General features: G+C 44.8%; 1 protein-coding gene across 2 annotated transcripts in view; it reads right to left on the bottom strand.

Moving 5' to 3' along the window:
* Nucleotides 1-12,371: 12,371 nt before the first annotated feature.
* The window catches only part of PSIP1 (PC4 and SRSF1 interacting protein 1), a 67,760-nt gene continuing 58,992 nt past the window's right edge, over nucleotides 12,372-21,139 (bottom strand). For both annotated transcript variants that reach the window (XM_060237260.1, XM_060237261.1), the window contains 2 exons: nucleotides 14,495-14,606; nucleotides 12,372-13,134 (listed from right to left, as the gene is read on the bottom strand). In XM_060237260.1, the coding sequence (XP_060093243.1) occupies nucleotides 13,074-13,134; nucleotides 14,495-14,606 (173 nt within the window). In that variant the 3' untranslated portion in view covers nucleotides 12,372-13,073. The remainder of the gene's footprint in view (nucleotides 13,135-14,494; nucleotides 14,607-21,139) is intronic.

Here is a 21,139-nt window from a genome sequence, read left to right as displayed (position 1 = left end):
CAGGTCTCTGAGTTCAGTAACTACTATGGGTTTTTCTCTAGCTGCGAGAGTAGGTATGTGCAAGTAAAATAGACTCCAATCGGTATGCTGCATTTAATTTTGGCAGTTCCCACATTTTTCTGCATATACTTACATCCTTTGTAATTGAAGTAAATGTGTTAGGCATTTCATTGTTCCTTAGTTGTTTTTATACTGATTCATTTAAATGTAAATAGTTTCACTTTATACTTAGCATTTGTGTGTGTATATATAATGACATTCAGCATCATGACAGAATTATTCAGGAAAGAGCTGTAGTCAAAGATTTGGCTATCAGCAAATGACTTTCATAACCTTAGATTTTGTATAAAGTTTTCTCCAGCCATAATTTAGATGAAATTGAAATTATTGTGTTTGTTGGCATTCTACAGATGGGTTTTTCTCCCAGGAGCAAGATAGGATAAAAGTTATCCAATTAATATATTAGTAACCATTCTGTGGTGTCATAGCAGCTCAGCTAATAGCTATTTCAGGTGAGTGGGTAATTGTTTGCTTACCCTATAATAATACTTGAAATAGAAATGAACTTTTCCAGAATACATTATGGTTGAACTTTCTGATGGAGTAGGTAGATAGATATTTATTTATTGTTATGGTCAGCAACCAATGTAGTTAAACAAATTATTTACTCTGGTGAAGTATCAAGCTGAAAGCTTGGTTGAAACTACTCATAACCTTTCATAAAAGTAAGGGGACTGGTTCTGAAAAATTCCTGTTTCTCCCGGTAAGTGAATTACTACTTAGCTTAATAGCTATGGAGCATCAGGTAAGTAAACAGAATCACAAGCATAAGACCAACATGAATTGCCTACAGTGTGGAAGTTGCCATCAACTGGATCAATTTGAAGCGGCTTTTGCATACTGCTCATATTATGTTGGCCAGTTCTGGTACTGGTTGTCTATGGGATGTTCCAACTGGTCTGAATTTTACAGCAGATTTAATAAGCACTTCTAAATACAGTTGTAAATAAAAATGTTTAGTTGTCCCTATCAAAGCATCTTTCTTTTTAACTGTCAGGTAAATTTATTTTGGTACATGGATCCACAGTAACATTTCGCTGGCAGAGAAGGAAGAGGAATGGATGATTAAACCATTTTGGGTTCTCTAGAGTCCCAAGTGCAATTATCCTCGTCTCCAACTGTATGCATATTGTGGTATAAACAAGACACTGCTCTTCAGTATGTTGTCCACAGCGTGTTAGACTTTATAAATACAGAAAGTGATGGTATGATATGAAAAACTGTTTAAATCACTTTAATGATTAATGAAGAATGCTTTAGCAGTTGGGTTGTCTGACCCATTCTTGTCTCAGGTGGAGGCTGGCAGATGGGAAAGATGGGGCCTGAACTGTGCTGTTGGGTTTTGCAGCAAAGTATACCAAGTATGGGGTCTGTAAGGAGAGAGCCTTTGAAAGAAGAGGGCTTCAGTTGCCCATGGAACTCTTATTCAAACAAGTTACTGTGTCATTTAGTCAAGGCATTGTATAAAAACCATAAGACTCTGTCTTCAGAGACTAGTGTTGTTGTATCAGATTCATCCATTTCCTAAATTAAAGTTGATAGTGTTGCTTAAATTGTATTCTGTACTAGTCCTGTTGCATTCCGAGGGCTGTGACCTTCAGTGCTACACTGAGTTTACACAATGAACAATTTATGGGGGAGGGGGGGACATTGCATCCTTAATTCCATGAGTCCCAGGAGCTGCAGCAGGACAGCTGGGTATGTTTTCAGTTCAGAATTCTCTTTTGAATGAGTCCTCTGAGTCAAGCCCAGTATTGGACCCAGCTGTCAGTTTCTAATTAAATTCCTCACACCAGCTGGATATTTGTGTTTTGGCTACTTGTTTAATGCTGTTAGCATTTAAGTGGCCACAGTATTGAAGCCCATACACTGTCCTATGAGAATAAATAAGCAAGGACAAGTTTTGTTTTTTGGACCAAATTAAATAAAATAGGGTCACCGGATTTAATTTTATCCATGCTTCTAGTGCCCTGTGGCTGTTCATAAGGCTGTGGAGATACTGTCAGTAACACACACACACAAAACACCAGAATTCTGATTATGCTCCCATGCTAATTGTGAAAAGGATATAACTACAGTGTTCGGCTTGTAGTCAGGTCATGCCCCCAGGACAGCATGAGCTGGAAAATCAATATATATATATATATTCTGTCCACATAACGCTCCACTAGCACTAACCTCATACATCTTCATGGTTTATCCATCTAATATTTTGTATTAATTTGGTGCATGTCAAGTCCATGTCTTCCTTGCTAAATTACCTGGCTGTGCCCTATCTCAGTGCATGGACTTGACATGCACCAAATTAATACAAAATATTAGATGGATAAACCATGAAGATGTATTAGGTTAGTGCTAGTGGAGCGTTATGTGGACAGAATATATATATATATTGATTTTCCAGCTCATGCTGTCCTGGGGGCAGGGGTTAGCCCAGAACACTCAAGTGTCTATTTTGGACTGCAGGGGAAGTAAAGAAAACCAGCTCCATTGCGAGAAAGTTCCTTGATTGCTATTCTGTTGTTCAAACAAGAAGCAAAAATTGGATCTGACCGGGAGGGGGTGGGGCAAACCACATCTTGGAAGCTAAGAAGGATTGACTCTAGCAAATACTTGGATGGGAGACCTTGGAATACCAGGAGTTGGGAGGCAGGGACAGGATTTATTCAGCCACCTCTCTGAATATCCTCCAGACCCCCAGTAGGGGTCAGTCACCAAAAGTCATCATGACTTCCAGGTGTGCATGCATGTGCACAAAAATACCCCAAGGCAAAAGAAAAAAAAATCAGTGAATCAATCTTTTCCCACTGAAGCCTTATTTAGTTTCCAGCTGTCATTCATTACACTTTAACACATTCTGTTGTATGACTGAACAATGCAGGCCTGCATTACTGTAACTTTGGTACAAGGCTCAATCTTACATATTGCTGTGTCCTTAAGAGCCTCCCCCTACAATCTCTTGTCCTGTTAATTGCTAAACTGGGGGCCTGAGGCACTGGCCTCATCTTGAATGCTGTACATATAGGAAAAAACAAGGTGTTTATGACAGTTTAAGTTGTGGGGTAGTGGTGCAAATTAAGAGCAAAACGACCCTTGGCACTTACCGTGAGGGGTCCTTCTCCTAAGAGGACAGGAGGACATCTTGGGTGTTTTCCCACCGTCCAATCAGGGAGGTAGGAATCTAAAAGATCTTCCTCTTCCTGTGGCTGTGGGAACCACCCCTCAGTTTGGGTAACTCCTAGAAGCAGTACGAAGATCCTAACATCTAATAAAAGAAAAACTTCTCATGCAAACAGTTAACAGTATGTCAGCCACAACTGCCTTAACGTGGTAGGCTGACAGACAGGGTTAACCCTGATAGGGGAACTAAGAGGTAAGCAGGCCAATAGGCAATAGACATTAGTGGTAAGAAGATCCAGTAGTAGGATGTAGGCCGAGAAATAAGAACAGACTGCCCCAAGGTAGGGCGAGATGCCCTCCTGTCCTCTTAGGAGAAGGACCCCTCACGGTAAGTGCCAAGGGTCATTCTCCCTAAGAGGCGGAGGACATCTTGGGTGCTCCCAGAGCAGTATGTTAACCAGGGTGGGGTTGCCCTACTCGGGCAGGACGTGTTGAAGGATTCGTCTGCCGAAGGCCGCATCTGCTGACGCGTAGGCATTCAGTTTATAGTGACTAATAAAGGTGGATATAGACGACCACGTAGCTGCCTTGCACACCTCCTCGACCGAGGCATTCTTATTAAAGGCCGCGTTGGCGGCCGCGCTTCTGGTCGAATGTGCTGTGATCCCTGGTGGGACCTTGAGGTGCAATGCCTTGTACGCCTCCGTTATGCACTGCTTGATGGCATAACTGATGGCCGACTTAGACATCTTCTGGCCCATTCTGGTCTCTGCTACGTTGACAAACATGGCGTCAGACTTACGAAATGTCTCTGTCCTAATCAGGAAGATCTTGACTGCCCTGCGTACGTCCACGTGCGCTCCTTCGGGTGCTTAGGATCCGGGCAAAAGGATGGTAGGTTGATTTCCTGGCTTTGGTGGAACCTAGATGATATCTTCGGTCGGAAGGTGGGATCCGGATAGAGAACAACCTTGTCCTTGTGAAACATGCAAAGTTCTTTCTTGACCGACAGGGCACCGATTTCGGAGACCCTTCTGGCCGAGGTTATTGCAACTAGAAATATCGTCTTCATGCGCATTATCCTTAAGGGCACAGACATTAACGGCTCAAACGGCGGATTAGTTAGGGCCGAAAGCACCATATTCAGTCTCCAAGTGGGGAAGCGGTGAGCTTGCGGTGGAGAACTCAAAGAAGCCCCTCTAAGGAACAGCCGGATGTGTGGATGAGATGGCAGATGAACGCCATCTACCTGTTGGAGCGCTGACGCCAGGGCCGCGACCTGCTGCCTGAGGGTAGCTGGCTTCAGCCCGGATTGGAGACCGTCCTGAAGAAATTGGAGAATCCTAGGGACAGTAGGCTGCAGCGGGTCCACGTCCTTTTTCCTGCACCACCTGTGAAAAGCCTTCCAAGACACGTTATAGATCTGTGTGGTGGATTCTTTTCTGGAGGCCAGAATTGTATTGGTCACATCACTAGTATAGCCTAGGTCTAACAACGATCTCCTCTCAACCTCCACGCGGTCAGACTCAGCCATTCTGGATGAGGGTGCCATACTGGTCCCTGCGATAGCATGTCTGGTCGAACTGGCAGGCGGAAGGGTTCTTCTATAGACATCTGCTGAATTAAAGAAAACCAGGGACGACGAGGCCACCAGGGTGCAACTAGTATGACCTCGGCCCCCAGCCGGCTAATCTTCCTCAGCAGCTTCGGGATGACCGGTATCGGAGGAAAGGCGTATAGGAGGTCCTGTGGCCATGGGGATGTTAAAGCGTCTGTGGCCTCCACCCGACTGTGGTAGTACCTCATGAAGAACCGAGGGAGTTGGTGATTCTGTTGAGATGCAAAGAGATCCAGTGCGGGCGGGCCAAAGTGGTCCACTATCTTCAGAAACAGAGTCCTGTTGAGAGACCACTCCCCTGCCTGAATGCTCTCCTGACTGGGCCAGTCTGCTTGGACATTGCAGGACCCCTTGATGTGTTCCGCTCTTATTGATTTCAGGTGGAGTTCCGCCCATTCGAACAACTTTGCGGCCTCCTTGTGGAGGGAACTGGACCTGGACCCCCCTTTATTGTTTAAGTAGGCCTTCGCTGCTATTGTCCATTCTCACTAGCACGTGCTGTCCTGACACTTGGTCCTCAAAGTGGAGCAGCGCCAATCGTATGGCCCGGAGCTCCAGGAGGTTGATCGGAAGGGTCGACTCCTGGGTCGACCACTGGCCCTGCGTGGGAACCTCGTTGAGGGTCGCTCCCCAACCTGAGAGGCTGGCATCTGAGAACAGTTGTAACTCTCCCTCCTTGGCGTAGATTCTCCCCTGCCGGAGGTTGGTGGTCTTGGTCCACCACAGAAGACTCTCGTTGACTTTCATAGGTACCGTCAGTGAGATGGAGCGCCTCTCCATGATCTGGAGTTGGTAGGGGCATAGAAACATCTGTAGCTGCCTGGTATGATAATGGCCCCACTGCAACGCCTCGAGATTCGAGATCAGGAGACCCATAAGCCTTGCTAGCGTCAGGAGCGTCGATGATGATCCTTGAATCACCTGCTGCACCAGCGTCCTGGTCTTTAAGACCTTGTCCTCCGGGAGGAATATAGAGTCCAAGTTCGTGTCGATTATCATGCCTAGATGTTCCAGTCTCTGAGTCGGGTGCAGTTGGCTTTTGGGGAGATTTATTAAGAACCCGTGCTGTTGAAGGCATCTGACCATGCGCTGGACGTCCAGCTCTGCATCCCTTCTCGACGATGATCTTATCAACAGGTCGTCGAGATATGGGTGCACGTGGATTCCCCTCTGCCTGCGGTGAGCTATCAGATTCACCAGGACCTTGGTGAACACCCGCGGCGCCGTCGCAAGACCGAATGGAAGGGCTCTGAACTGGTAGTGTGATCCGTTCACGCAAAACCGCAGGAATCTGCCATGTGCGGGTAGGATCGGAATATGCAAATAGGCCTCTGTTAGATCCAGTGATGCCATGTAATCCCGATGATGTAGGGCTTCTGTTATTGACTTGATGGACTCCATTCTGAAGTGCCGGAGTTTGATATTCTTGTTCAGGAATTTCAAGTCCAGGATCACCCTCCAGACCCCGTTCCTTTTGGGTACTGTGAAAAAGATCGAATAAACACCTTGATATCTCTGTTTCAAAGGGACTTGTTCTATAGCTGCAATTTCTAAGAGGTGGTAAATCGCTTTGAGGGTGACGTCTCTCCGTCCCGGGTTCGAACGAAGGGGAGAAATAATGCAGTGGTCTGGGGGTGAACGCTTGAACTCTATCGGGTAGCCCTGAGAAACAATGTCCAGAGTCCAAGAGTCCGCCCGTGACTCCCTCCAGGCTTGGTGGAAGTGAAGCAGGTGGCCCCCTACTGGGATGCGTTCCCAGTCATGCCTTACTGGGCTTGGGGCCCTTCTCAACCTTATCCGATCGGTCGGGCTGGTTCCTCTGGAATCGGGAGTTGGAGAAGTTTCTGCGAAAGTTTTGTTTGGGTTGACCCCAGGATGGTCTTCTGTATTCTTGTTTTGGTTTGGAGAAGCTGGCTGGGGTACGAAAGGAACTAGAGCCGAACCCCCGTCTGTCGGGACGTCTCAGAAATTTTGGCATGGCCTTCTTTTTGTCCCGCGTCTCCACCAGGATCTTCTCCAGGGAGTCTCCGAACAGCTTCTCTCCTTGAAAGGGATAGCCTGAAACAATCGACTTTGAGTGGGTGTCGGCTGGCCAGGCCCTCAGCCATAGGCCCCTTCTTGCAACAGTGTTAGCTGCCATCGCCCTAGCGGAGAATGAGTGTCCAGGGAGGCGTCTGCCAAGAACTCCGCTGTCCGTAGGAGTCTGCTGGTGCCCTCCAGAACCCTCTTATCCGTGTCTGGTACGAGTTGTGATAAGCGTCTGACCCACACTATTGCTGCCCTAGCCGCTATAGAATTAGAGGCAGCTGCCTTGATGGCCAAGGCCGTAGCCTCGTGGCTCCTCTTCAAGGCTAGGTCAATTTTTCTGTCCCAACTGTCACAGACTGCACCCTGGCCGTCCCCAGCTAGCAACCCCTGGGACTGTAGGGTTGCAACTGGAGCATCCACCAGGGGTACCTGTAACATGTCGTTAGCAAAGGAGGGGAGCTCATACAACTTCTTGATGTAATTAGGGACCTGCTTGCTGACACTTGGTTTGGCCCATTCTGATTTTAATTGGCGTTGAAAGAATTCTGGGAAGGGGAAAACCTTGTCTGAGGACCGGTACCTCAGGAAGAACTCCGTGTTCCCCTTGGGCTTATTTTTTGGGTTAGTCAGGGGACTAGTTTCCTGTTCTTCGGGCGACCCCTGAAGGTCCAGGGCAGCTAGCACTTTGGAGAGGAGAGTTTAAAACTCCTCTGGCCTGAAAAAGCGTGAGGAGGGTTCTGGCACAGTAGTACTTTCTATTTCTTCATCTGAGAGGAATTCGCCTTCCTCCCATTCTCCCTCATAAGACTCCTCTGATGGAGCCTCATACTGGGACCTTTCGCCCTCCAGGAAGTCGCTGGCTAAGGAACCCCTTGGGGCCTTAGAATGGCCCCTGGATCTCTTGGGTGATGGGGACCTGGAGGAGGAACCAGGGCTAGGGGACCTTGGCCTCTTATGGGTGGCTGCCATAACCGCAGCACCCACAGTCTGTCTTATTGTATCTAAAAACTCTGCAAGCGAAGAGGGTCCCATAGTGGGTACGTTACCAGAGCCCCTCTGGGGCTGGTAGGTCTGCGACGCTTCCTGGGATGGCTGGTTATCAAAGGAGCTGAGGTCTCCCACCTGGAGGTTGGCATCCGTGGTCCACCGCCGCTGGATGCTGCCAGGCTGTAGGTCTGCTTCCCTTCGCGCCTTTTTGCGGCATTCAAAATAGCCATCGTGGCCGGGCCGCAGCTCTGAGGAAGCCTCCTCGGCTGCTGACGAAGACCAGCGCCGCTTCCTTTCATTTCTTCTGCCCCTACAGGGCACGTTGCCGGCAGCCGAGGCAAGCCCCAAGGTCATGCCGGCTCCGGGAAGCGGCCTTTCGGCCCCGCGCAATGCACCGTCGTCCTCCAGAAAGGAGTCCCTCCCCTGAGTCGTCCTCCAGAAAGGAGTCCCTCCCCCGACGTGCCATCCGGCTCCTCTTCGCACCGCGGCTTGAATTTCGGCTCGAGGTTGCCGCGGCGCCGCTCCTCTCACAGAGGGAAATGAGGGGGGGGGGAATAGAAATGCAAAGAAGATCTGGTGAAAGAAAAAGGCTGCAGGCTTCAGATGAGGAAGAAGAATAGTTTAAGGTAGGAAGAAGAAGGAATGGATAGAAAGAAAGTTCCCAGTCTACTCTCAAAAAAGAATAGGAGCCTATTCTCAACACTTGCTCTCCCTGTTGAGGCAGGTACAGAACTGAGGGGTGGTTCCCACAGCCACAGGAAGATCTTTTAGATTCCTGCCTCCCTGATTGGATGGTGGGAAAACACCCAAGATGTCCTCCACCTCTTAGGGAGAACAGCTGGGGGAAGAGAAGCTCCCATATAGTGGGGTCCTGGTCTGGTAAAATTTGTCTAGCATTATTGCATATTATAGACCCTTGAAAGAGTGTTCTGGGCTACCCCTGCCCCCAGGACAGCATGAGCTGGAAAATCAATATATATATATATATATATATATATATTCTGTCCACATAACTCTCCACTAGCACTAACCTAATACATCTTCATGGTTTATCCATATTATTTTAAATCGTGTAAACGACTGTTGTAAGCCGCCCTGAGTCCGCTTGCGGAGAGGGCGGGATAAAAGTCTAATGTAAAATAATAAAATAAAGTGATTTTTACATTGGCTGGGTGAACAGTTGCCTGAAGACATAACTCCCAAGAGAGGGCAGAGGTGTTTTTATTGACCAAGTAAGAACTGCTCACTAGGAGTGCCTGTAGAATGGTGAGAGGGGCAGCAGGCAGAAGAGTGACCATCTTCTGGCATGGTTCTTCTGTTCTGCAGTTTAAGCAACTTCTATTACTGCCGTGAAGAAAAGTTTTTTTCTCAGAGCATGTACAGAACAGAGACCCTACCAGGCTTCCAGACTTTCGAGGAGTTCATGAATTAGAACCCAGAGACTTCTTCATGCTGACTTTATAATTGCTTTATATATTTTGTAAATCTTTAAGCAGTTCAGATTTCAAATGAGGCATCCACAGCAATGTGCCTGTTGTTCAGTCGCACAGTTGAGTCCGACTCTTTGCGACCCCATGGACAAAGTCACACCAGGCCCTCCTGTCTTCCACCATCCTCCGAAGTCTGCTCAAATTCATGTTTGTTACATCAGTAATGCTGTCCAGCCATCTCATCTTTTACTGTCCCCTTCTTTTGCCTTCTGTCTTTCCCAGCATCAGGATCTTCTCCAGTGAGTGCTTGTTTCTCATTTGGTGGCCAAAGTATTAGAGCTTCAGCTTCAGCATCTGACCTTCCAGGGAACAGTCTGGGTTGATTTCCCTTAGGACTGACTGATTTGATCTTCTTGCAGTCCAAGGGACTCTCAAGATTCTTCTCCAGCACCACACAGCTCAAAAGCATCTATTCTTCTGTGTTTGGCCTTCCTTATGGTCCAACTCTCACAGCCATACATTACTACTGGGAATACCATCGCTTTGACTATACAGATTTTGTTTGCATGGTGATGTCTCTACTTTTTATTATACTGCCCAGGTTCACCATAGCTGTCTCAAGGAGCAAACATCTTTTAATTTCCTGGCTACAGTCACCATCTGCAGTGATCTTGGATCCCAGAAATGTGAAGTCTGTCATTACTTCCATGTCTTCCCCTTCTATTTGCCATGGTGTGATGGGGCCAGATGCCATCTTAGTTTTTTTGATGTTGAGTTTCAAGCATACCCTTGATTTCTCCAATTTTCTTGAAGAGATCTCTTGTCCTTCCCATTCTATTATTTCCCTCTATTGCTTTGCATTGTTCCTTCAGGAAAGCCTCCTCATCTCTCCTTGCTGTTCTCTGGAAATCTGCAGTTGGGTGAATTTTTCCTTTTCACCTTTGCCTTTTGTTTTCCTTCTTTCCTCAGCTTTGTGTCCATTAAGCTACCACAAAGATTGTTTCAGAGTAGCCATGTTAGCCTGCAGTAGAAAAGCTAGATTTGAGTCCAGTATGTCTCAGAAACCAAGAAGTTTTTCACATCAAGATTTTGAAAGTCTAAGTTCTCTGTTAGATCTAATGAAGAAATCTTTGACTCCTGAAAGCTTATACTCCAAAAATTTTGTTTGTCCCTAAACTGCTATTGGCCTTCAATCCAGCTGGATTAATCTGGTAAGGCTGAAAAGGCTCTCTAACACATTGCACTTGAGGACAAGGTTGCAGTCACTTTCTCCAAATCTGGTCACTAGCAGGAGCCTCAGGAACACATGCATGTGTGTTCAAGGCACACAGATACAGTTCACCCTTGTATACATGCCCTTTGTCATTAGTCCTGCTGTCAAGACATAAAGCATTCTGGAAGGCAGTGTCTTCAGAGGAATGCAATGCAATGGTGCCACCTGCTGTCTCAGGAACACCCATATATGCACAACATGGGTAGCAAAAGGAATGGAGCACAGTACAATAATTTATATGTCATCTTTCAGTCATGAAACTCTTGATGCTATATATAGTGATCCTCCCATAAAGGCGCAAGCCTCTGCCATTCCTGTTTGGCTTTGGCAGGTTCATTGCCTCACACCCCTTGTTGAAACTTTTGAAGACTGTGTACATCAAGGTTTTGATTTGTCTGTAATATCAAGTGTTTGTGCTTACCCACAAATGGGTTATGCTTCTCAGATTTCTTTTACTGAAACCATGACATAAATACACATTAATTCTAAAATGGAACATCTTATTATCAGGGAAAGCGCCTCATTGTAGGTGGTGACTTCCCTAGGGGCATGGAAGAGCCAAGTGCCATTAAAATTATTTCAGAGTTTATGAGGCGTCTGCCCCAACACAGATAGCCTGGGATACTCAAATATTGGAAGCTAAACAAGATTGGTTCCGGTCAATATTTGGATGGGGGAATACCAAGGTTGCTATGCAGAGGTAGGCAATGGCAAACCATCTGAGAATCCTACAGGGTTACCATAATCTATCTGTAACTTGATGGCAAAAAAAAAAGCTATCCTACCCATTCACTTTTGAGCATATGTACTAGAGACTGTTTATCTAGTTACTTCTAATAGCCAGCTTTATGACTAACTACTGATTGTTGAGCTCAAATATCACTCCTGTGCACAAAAGGTTCTTTTTATTGTATTTACATAACCATTTAACAATTAATTTCATAACCACCACTAAGAATTAGGTTCTAATTGGCTAGAGCTAAACCGCATTTTGCCCCCAAAGCTGAGAACTCTCCCTGAAGGCAGAGACCTAAATAATAGGCCAACTCCATAGGCCTCTGTAATAGGCACTGTCCCCCTCTCCATCAGAGAACAAAGCTTCATGAGTTTTCTCTTAAAGTGGTTTGCATGCATGTCTTCTGTTCATAGCAGAGGCTTTGTTGTCAAAGAGACAATCATACAGGTCCTCCCAAGGACTTTTATATTTTCACTGAATTTGAGGTGTTGAAGGCTCCATCACTGATTGGCAGGGATAGCAGGTATAGGCACAGATGTTCCAGCTGCTCAAGGAACAAAATTATAAGAATATTTGTAAGTTTAGCTTGTATGAGGGAAGAGATGAAAAGCAGTCAGCTTTGTAGTGATTAGTGGTTTAGTGGAAGCATAACATTGAAAAAGGGGACAAATAATAACTAGCCAAGATCTCTTATAACACCTAGAAAAGGAAATGTTGGCTCACTTGACATAAAGGAACAGGATAGGAAAAGTTCATTTTAGAAAGTAAGTATGCTACTAGTTATGGCTTCTGCTATTACTGAAATATTATAACCTGGCAATTATAATGGGACAAGCAAAGGTCCAAATGCAGTGAGCTGTGAAGTTTGAATGTCATATGTTCTGAATTAGCAGGACAATTCCTGATTTTGGTTAAAACTCCCCAAAAGATCTCCCCGGTTGTCACATACACATTTCTGTTCAGCCTGAAGAACTGGTATTGTATTTCAGACAAAAAACAGAACACAGGCACTGAATGAAGTATGAGGATCAGTTAAATGGGTCTATTAGTCTGTGCAGATGGATCCCTTACACCCAGTATTAATTGAGACATTTTCAATGACCATGTACAGATTAGGTGTTTTCTCCATAACTTTAATTTTTTTTTAAACAAATTGTTTCAAGACTGTTTTTTTGACTGATGTGCATCAGTAATTTTACTGGAAACACCAGTTTCCTTAGTATGATATCTAGAATATCCAAAGCATACCACAGAAAGTTAGAGCATATTAAATTGGCACAATTAGCTTTCAAGAACAAAACTAACTTCTTTATAAAGAATTCACTGAATATACGTATACTGCTGCTACAAAACGCTTCCAGCTTCTTACAAAACACAGTGAACAAACACTTTGGCAAATAACAGATCTGAAAACTATGCACAGACAACAGGAAAAAAAAATAGATTTATACAAGTGGAACAGTTTGGCAACTTTAAAAGAAAAGTAACTTTCTTCCTGTCACTGACCAAAAATGAACAGAGAGTAGTCAGGGAAACATATACTACAGTGCTAGTCATTAAACATACAAACACTTTTCAGTCTCTAAATTGACTTGGTCTTTACACCTGAACTGCATATTGCCTGTTAATACTGGGCAAATGCTATTAGGATGTTTAAATATTTTTAAAATAAAAGGTTAAAGGGGATTCTTCACAATCCCCACAAAATTGTACACATTAAAATACTATGTTTATAAAATTTAAAACTTTCAGCAATCTAATTCTCAAATGCAAACCCTTATAGTCCTCTTTAATGTGTGATTTACAAAAATTAGGCTGCATTCATTCATTTTCAGAGGTGGGAACCTTTGTCTTCTCTTGTTCTCTTCCATCACCAGACATTCTGAAGGGGGGGAAAAAAGGTGGAATTATTTTAAGTGTATTTTGCCTTTTAATGTTTTTATGGTCCAGTATGTATCTGTGGGTACTGAACAAATAAACACTATACATTAACTGATTACAGGAAAGGTTCTTTTTTGTGTTTAGGCAGGTGAGTGAAATCAGAAACAACCTAAGATTTCAAAATGCTTTTGAGTCAGAAAAGCCAAATAGTGATCTCCCTACCGTACTTCCTGATGGCACAAGTAACAGAAGTAGAAAATATCGTACCCTAAAAGTCTTCCACCTTGCTATGTCTAGTGGTTTCTACACATCACTATTGTGGCCTAGGTTTTTTTCCCAGGACAGCTAACGCTACTGCAACAGGTGTGACTGCAGATGTTACAGAAATGCCCACTTCCCTGTGGAGGATGACTGACGAGTTAGCAAGGCCCAAGCATTGAATCCTGGAACCACCTCTGCAAAAAATTCTTTGGGCTCATAGTAGACTTTATCAGTTCTTTCTCTCACTTTCATAGCACACAGTTTGAGAATTGCTATCTTAGGAAAGTATCCAAGGTCCTGTGACGTTGATCTGACCACAGCCATGATACAATATTGAAATAAACGTGAGGACTAATCTGTTAGCATCTGATAAGATGCTAGACACTATGTCTCAAAGCCACAAACATTTAGCATTAGAGTTGAGCTTGACATGTCCAGTATTTTTTAAAAGGTATTGCGGTGACCCTAGGCCCAGTAAGGTTCTCAGCCTCTGCAGCTTTCTCGCCTTCCATTGACATCACTGCTGTCCCTGGGCCTGGTGAGACTCCAAGCCTCTGCAGCCATGCCTGCTCTGGTTCCCCCTCTCCACCGCTGCTACCCCTGCTGAATAGGAGATAAATTTTTACATTGCAGACAATACTTTTGTTTTTGAGGAGGGGAGGAATTTACAGACACACCTCAAATATAATTTTTTAAGGATTTCAGATTTTTTTGCAAACCTAGGGGTTCCCCCAACTTTGCAGAAAAATCTGCTTAGAGTCAGCATGGCCCTAATCTATCGATGGCCTATCTGCAGATAGGGGGCACAATTGGGAAACAGTATTTAGATTTGTTTAGCAAGAACAAGAGAAAACAATGAAATAAATGAAAAAGGTCAGTGAGCCAGTTCAGCTAAATGGATTTAGCATTAAAATATTAACTTTGGCTATCCAAGAACATATAATACTGAAATGTCTTTTACTTCAGCACTGAGCATAACTGAGTATTTTTGTTCTCCCTAAGATAACATGAAAAACAAACACTTTCAAAACTTCATTAAGCTTTATAGAATTGATTGTGGATAGTCATTTCTTATTGCTCCTTGCATCTTCCCTCCTTACTTTTTCTTACTGCCTGCATCAAGCTTCTCTCTTTTTTCCTCTGTGCTTCCTCCATTCTGTTGTGACTGGTTTGCATCCTGAGCATCAGAACCTCCGTTGACTATTTTTGTGCCTATAAAATGGAAAAGAAAAAGAAATTCTCATTTTTAAAAGACAGAATAGTAAGAAACATCAGTTTTGCAACAGGTGTACTATCATATAACTCAGGAGACTGCACTATTAACTAATGCATTAGTATAAAACCTGAAACAAAACCAGAAGCAATTTTGGTAACGTCACAATTCTTCATTGCTTAAAAGCATGCACACACTATGGCAATACAGTTAAGAAGTACAATTTTCTAAACTGTGGATTTTGGAACACAGCAACAAACACAAGTTTCACATCTCCTCTAATTTAAAGGCACTGGTTTAGTTGTTACCTGCACTTTCCATTTGTAGAAGGCATTTCTGCCACTAGAAGGAGAATTTTCACTGATATTCCCCTTTTCATTGCAGACCCCCACTTTCCTCAAGTAGTTGCTGGGGTCCATTCACCCCTAGACAGGAGGAGGAGGGAACTGGCAAAAACTGCCCTCCTTCTGCAAACGGAAAAATTAGGGTCCCAACTCAACTAAAGTTAGTTGACACTAATTCCTGTTGAACAAAGACACTTTACTGGTGACTGATTTATTCCAGTAGTTTCCATGGAATTTAGCTATTCTGACCAACAAGAATGTAAAATAATCAGGTCAAACAGTTAAGTTAGCAATTTTTTCTCAATTTTGTTGAGGAAAGACACAGCATAATCCCATTTAACAAAAGGTCTTATCTAGATAAAACAAGTGGAGCACCCTCAAGAACTCATATTTTTGGCTGCTCCTCCTAACCCACACTATCTCATACTCCCTTGTAGGCTGCCCTGAAGCTTCCTTCCCTTCTTTGCTTCATTTTTCTTTTCTCCCTCCTTCAACTCTGGCTTTGCTTCCTCCCCCTATTCCTTTCTATCTTCCCTGCCTTCCCATGTCTTTTCTCCTCCCAAACTTATCTCTGCACCAGCCATTCTGAATTACCTAGGCCAGTGGTCTCCAACCTTTTTTGGCATCAGGGAGCAGTTTTGTGGAAGATAATTTTTCCAAGGACCAGTGGGGGAAGGGGCATGGTTTTCAGATGATGCAATTGTGCACTTTATTTTGGTGTGGTGGTTAAGTGTGTAGACTTTTATCTGGAAGAAAGACAGGTTGCTTACCTGTAACTGTAGATCTTCGAGTGGTCATCTGTGCATTCACACTCATGGGATATAGCGCCTGCGCCGATCCCCCAAATCAGTACCTAAAAAGCCCGGGATTTTTTGCGCTTGGCACCAGTGGGCATGCGCAGGCGTCCCAATATGCATGCTCACCGGAGCCAGTGTGTGGATACTGCTAGTTCCTTCTTGACCACTGGAAGCCCTTAACATAGGGAGACCGTCAGCAGTGAGGAAGGAGGGCGGGTAGTGTGAATGCACAGATGACCACTCGAAGATCTACAGTTACAGGTAAGCAACCTGTCTATCTTCTTCGTGGTCTCTGTGCTTCACACTCATGGGAGATTAGCAAGCAAGACATACCTGGAGGTGGGAAGATGGTCAACCAGAAGAGACAGCTTGCAGCACCACAGCTCCCAGACGAGTCCTCTGCTGAGCATGCACATCCAGAGCGTAGTGCTTCATGAAAGCATGCGGAGAGGACCAGGTGGCGGCCTTGCACACATCCGTCAAGGAAACACCCTTCAGGAACGCCACCGACGTCGCCATCGCTCTAGTAGAGTGTCCCCGAATGGGCCCAGGCAATGGCTTCTTTGCCAGCAAGTAACACAGTTTAATAGTCTCAGTGAGCCACTTCGAAAGTCGCTGAGATGAAATTCTGGAACCCAACTTAGGAGTAGCATAAGAAACAAAAAGATGCTGGTCCTGGCGAAAACTCTTAGAACAACTCAAATAAAACAGTAACTCATGCTTAACGTCCAAAGCATGACACCGACATTCCTCATCCGAGGAAGGCGTGGGATAAAAAGTGGGTAACCAAACGTCCAACTTAAGGTGAAACTGGGAAACCACCTTAGGAAGAAAAGAAACATCAGAAGCCAACGACACGCCAGCTTCTTACACGCTTCTCCTTGCTCAAGGAAGATAATAGCGGTGTGAGCTGCTCCCAAATGGAGTATTGGTAGCGAGCTATGCACGCTGCATAATTGGAGACCTTTACTCACAATGCTCCAGGTGAATAGAATTTTCTACCCGCATTGTCCAATTTCTTGCCCTCTTTGTCAGGTGGAGAAGAATGGGTCTTGTGCGCCTTAGAGGACGAAGAAACCACCACCGAGTTGGGCTTGGAGTGGGCGAACAGAACTCAGCACCAGCCTCCTGGACCAGATACATATGGTCCAGTCTCCGCGTAGAGATCGGAGTAGATGACGGCTTTGCCCAGGGCTCCTTCACCGCCTGCAGGATCACTTTGGTCACTAGAAGGGCCACAGCCGTCGATGTGTCTCTCTGCATTATATCAAAGACGGTGTCATCGACAACTGGCTGCGGTTGAACCACTGTGAGGGAGAGGGAGTGTGCCATCCGCTTCACCAGGTCCCCATAAGACTTCAGATCTTCCGATGAAGATATGGGAAGGTCCTCAGCAATATGCGACTTTTGCGAAGGTTCCACTGCCCTGTCAGGATCATCGGTACCGACCTCAGAGGCCGATGACTAGGAGTCTGTTCTCACCGAGTGCTCAGACAGTATCAGAGTCGAAGCTCGCCCAGGTGACTGCAGCGACACCGACGAACGTGCTTGCACTTCCTCAACCTCTACGTTGCTCGGGAGGGATCGACACTGATGCACGATGCATGGAGTGATGTTAAACCCTCGAGAGATGCGAGGCTTCCGACCACTGGTCGCATTCGGGGAAGTCATGAGGAGGGTACCACTGGTATGGCGTGTATGGGTAACCATAGGAACAAGGCCGCTGACGTTCATCCCGTGGCGGAGGTGGCAGGTAATGTCTAACTATAGCAGCTGGTTCAAGCTCTTTCCATCCCACTGTCGGTGGAAGTGGTGCCAGGGGGTCGTTCGGCACCGAAGCCTTGATCTCCGATAGCGAACCACTGTCGCTCCAACAACGCGATCCTAATCTTGATGAATGGGTGTGCTGGATCAGATCTATCTCCTGCTCAGATCCGACAGACGGATCGGCTGTGAGCCTCTGCTTCTCGACACTGAAGGAATCCATGGTTGCAGAGACGCCAGGATCTTCTGGGGTGTAGCAGCTTGCGTTGATACCGAAGCATCCCGAGAAGGAGAAGGAATGCGGGAAAGTCTGCTCTTCCGCTTCTCCTTCAACTTCTTTGGGAGGGACGATCGGGTCCCCAAATCATCCCGATGTTTTTTAGCTGGGGTCGCCACTAACCCTTCAGAGGGTCCTTTTGTGGGTTGGCCTCGCTTGGTTGGCATATCGGACTGCACCAGTGATGATGGATCGACTGATGTAACCGTCGGGGCCTCTTCCCCCATCGATACCGACGGGCCCATTGCCATTTTCGGCGGACGAAGAGCCGATTCTACAAGTGCTGCCGATAGCGTTGCTGCCCGGTTTTTGCAAATTTGCTTCAAGAAACTCGAGCAATGCAGGCACAAATCGACTCGGTGTCCCTCGCCCAGACCCAATAAGCAGAGGGAGTGACCGTCAGGAGGTGCAATTTTGCTACCACACTTGCGGCAACGTTTTAAAAAACCCCAATGCCTTTCCATAGGCGCCGGAACCCACAAAGAACGATCTCTGAGGGAATGGGGGGAAAATAAAGCCCCGAAGGGCAAATCCAACAACAGTCTTTTTTTTTTAAACACCAATAACTAACTATAACACTTAACTACCATACTAAGAAAACAACAAACGAGTTATATAACAAGGAGAAAATCCAAAGGATTACCAAATACTGACCAGAGCAATCAAAAGGAGATCCTATCAACTCGGCGGTCAAAAAGGAACTGGCGGGATCTGCGCGCTGGCTCCGGTGAGCATGCGTACTGAGACGCCTGTGCATGCCCACTGGTGCCGAGCGCAAAAAATCCCGGGCTTTTTAGGTAGCGATTCGGGGATCGGCACAGGCGCTATATCCCATGAGTATGAAGCACAGAGACCACGAAGAAGATCTGTGTTTGATTCCCCACTCCTCCACTTGCAGCAGCTGGAATGGCCTTGCATTAGCCATAGCTCCTGCAGAGCTGTCCTAGAAAGGGCAGCTTCTGAGAGAGCTCTCTCAACTCCACCAACCTCACAGGGTGTCTGGCGTGGGGGAGGAAGATAAAGGAGATTGTGAGTCACTCTGTGATTCAGAGTGTATTATTATTATTACATTGTAATATGTAATGAAAAAAATATATAACTCACGGCCTGGTTGCTAACAGGCCACGGACCGGTACCGGTCCATGGCCTGGGGGTTGGGGACCCCTGACCTAGGCAATCACAGACTGTTGTCTGCTGCTGCTAGGCAATTCAAGATGGCTGTTGAGATCTCTCAAGGTAATCTTGTGAGATTTTGGCATTTACAAAATACAGCTAAAGATTAAAAAAAAGTTTTTAGTTTTTAAATTTAACCTTTTTTTCCTGCAAACCTGGACCACCCCCTCAATATGTAGAAACATTTCCTTCTTCTGTACTTTGCTCCACTGAGCAGATTTTTGATCTGCATTCTAGGCGAGGTTCAGAATTAAGTATCAGAGGCAGAGGAAAGAGAAAAGAGAGACGGCACCAGGTATTTCTGAAGTGCCACAATAAATTAAATCACTCTCTGCAAACAATCTCTTCTATATAAAATACTTGAAATAAAAGAAAAATGCTATTAATTGTATTAGCATTTTATAACTACCCAGTCTACTGAAGTACAAATTCAAAATTAGAATGATCTATGAGCTTTTAGAAACAAAGTATGCATTTTAACATTCAAGAAACTTAAGAGTTAGTTAGCAAAGTAATCTACCATATTTACTTAGAAGGAAGACTACCCTTACAGTAAGGTAACCCTCGAAAGGTTACGCATAAAAGTAGATGATCCTGAATTTAAGATGACACCTCCTAAAAAAGGTAACACTGTAAATAAAGTTTATTACATAGTAAATATACAACAACATCAACAGCATCAATGACAACAAACAGTATAAATATACAACAAACAGCTTCAATGACAATCGATTTTTCTGTTCACAACTGCTTTTGTTAAGTGATCACTAGTACTGGGTCACGCTGTTTCAAATTTAAAAAGGCAACAGCCTGGGACTCAGGGTGGGGGAAGCGAATCACTAGTAAAAACTCATGAATTTTCCAACTGGCAACAGTTCTAAATTCATTGGAATAAACAGGCTTAAAAGGGCATAACTCACAATAGGAATGCACTGTTAAACTACCCCCTTCATAATGCTTTTGTAGGCTAGGAAGTCACACTATTCCAACAGAAGATGTTATATCTTTAGTTCAGAAAGACATTTAAAATCAATGACTTTCCCCACCCTTCCCTACTGAAAATGTCTACAAGCTCATAGCTAATGTTGTGCTGAACTGCTGAAAACACACAGGTTTTGAGGTTTTTTTCATGGCGGGAATATTAGACTATTCCGGTCTGAAGCACAAGGGAATAAGCAGAAGTGGTATGGAGTACTATTCTGAGCCAGATACAAGGGTCAGTAGGAGCACATCCATCTCCTCCTGCTTATTATTTGCCAGGCACGGAGCTGCAGCTTCTAAAGCTAGCCAGCAAGTTCAGCTGACTCTTGTAATGACATCCAGCATTTGCCAGACAGTGTTGCTTCCATTGACGCTGCTCTTTGATGGTGAATGAGTTGCCACACTTCCTGCTCTCCTTGCATGTGCGGTGAAGTACCCTCACACCTATAGGATCTGTATACTCAAGGTAAACAATGTCATCTTCCTTTTGAGTAAACATAGTACTATGAAAACTGCATACATGATGAAGTACAATAGAATCTCTGGCTTGAGCACCCCAATACTGAGCCTGCTCTGGCGGGGAGGGCGGGATATAAATCCAATAAACATAATACTTATTAGGTGTGCACGCACATGCACAATCTATACCCAGAGATCTGTCTCCAAAAAGAAAGAGGTGGAAACACTATGCTGTAGGAATACATTCCTAATTACACATTCTACACTACAGGCAACTGTTCCACTTTACAAAGCAGTTGCTTCAACTTACAAAACTGATTAAAGATCCTAATGAGAAATATTTTGGTTCCCTTTAGCTATCTTTTGCCCTCTTTCCAAGTTATCACCACAATACAGGTAAATAGTATGGATTGTCTCTAAAAATCAAGTATCTGAGGAGCCTTGCTCTGAGGCAATGAACCTTCTTGTAGTGCAATACACCTCTTAAGCTGGAGGGAGATTCTTTGCACTGAAAGAAGATTCCTTAATTTAAAGGAAGTCTCTGTCCTGGTTCAGTTCTGAACAATCCTTTTATTAAAAGATGACTCCCAATATCTGGAATTAGAGAATACCTACAACAAGAGTCTAGCATCTAATGCAAAGAATATCTTTCTTTACAGAGACTACAAAACATTAACTAAAATAACTGATAAATAGAAATGTGATTGGAACAGGTTTATTTCACTAAATTTCTGATC

This window comes from Heteronotia binoei, chromosome 4, assembly GCF_032191835.1.
Source record: "Heteronotia binoei isolate CCM8104 ecotype False Entrance Well chromosome 4, APGP_CSIRO_Hbin_v1, whole genome shotgun sequence".
Taxonomy (NCBI): domain Eukaryota; kingdom Metazoa; phylum Chordata; class Lepidosauria; order Squamata; family Gekkonidae; genus Heteronotia; species Heteronotia binoei.
The sequence above is the reverse complement of the archived record's forward strand: the minus strand, read 5'-3'. Positions and strand labels throughout refer to the sequence as shown.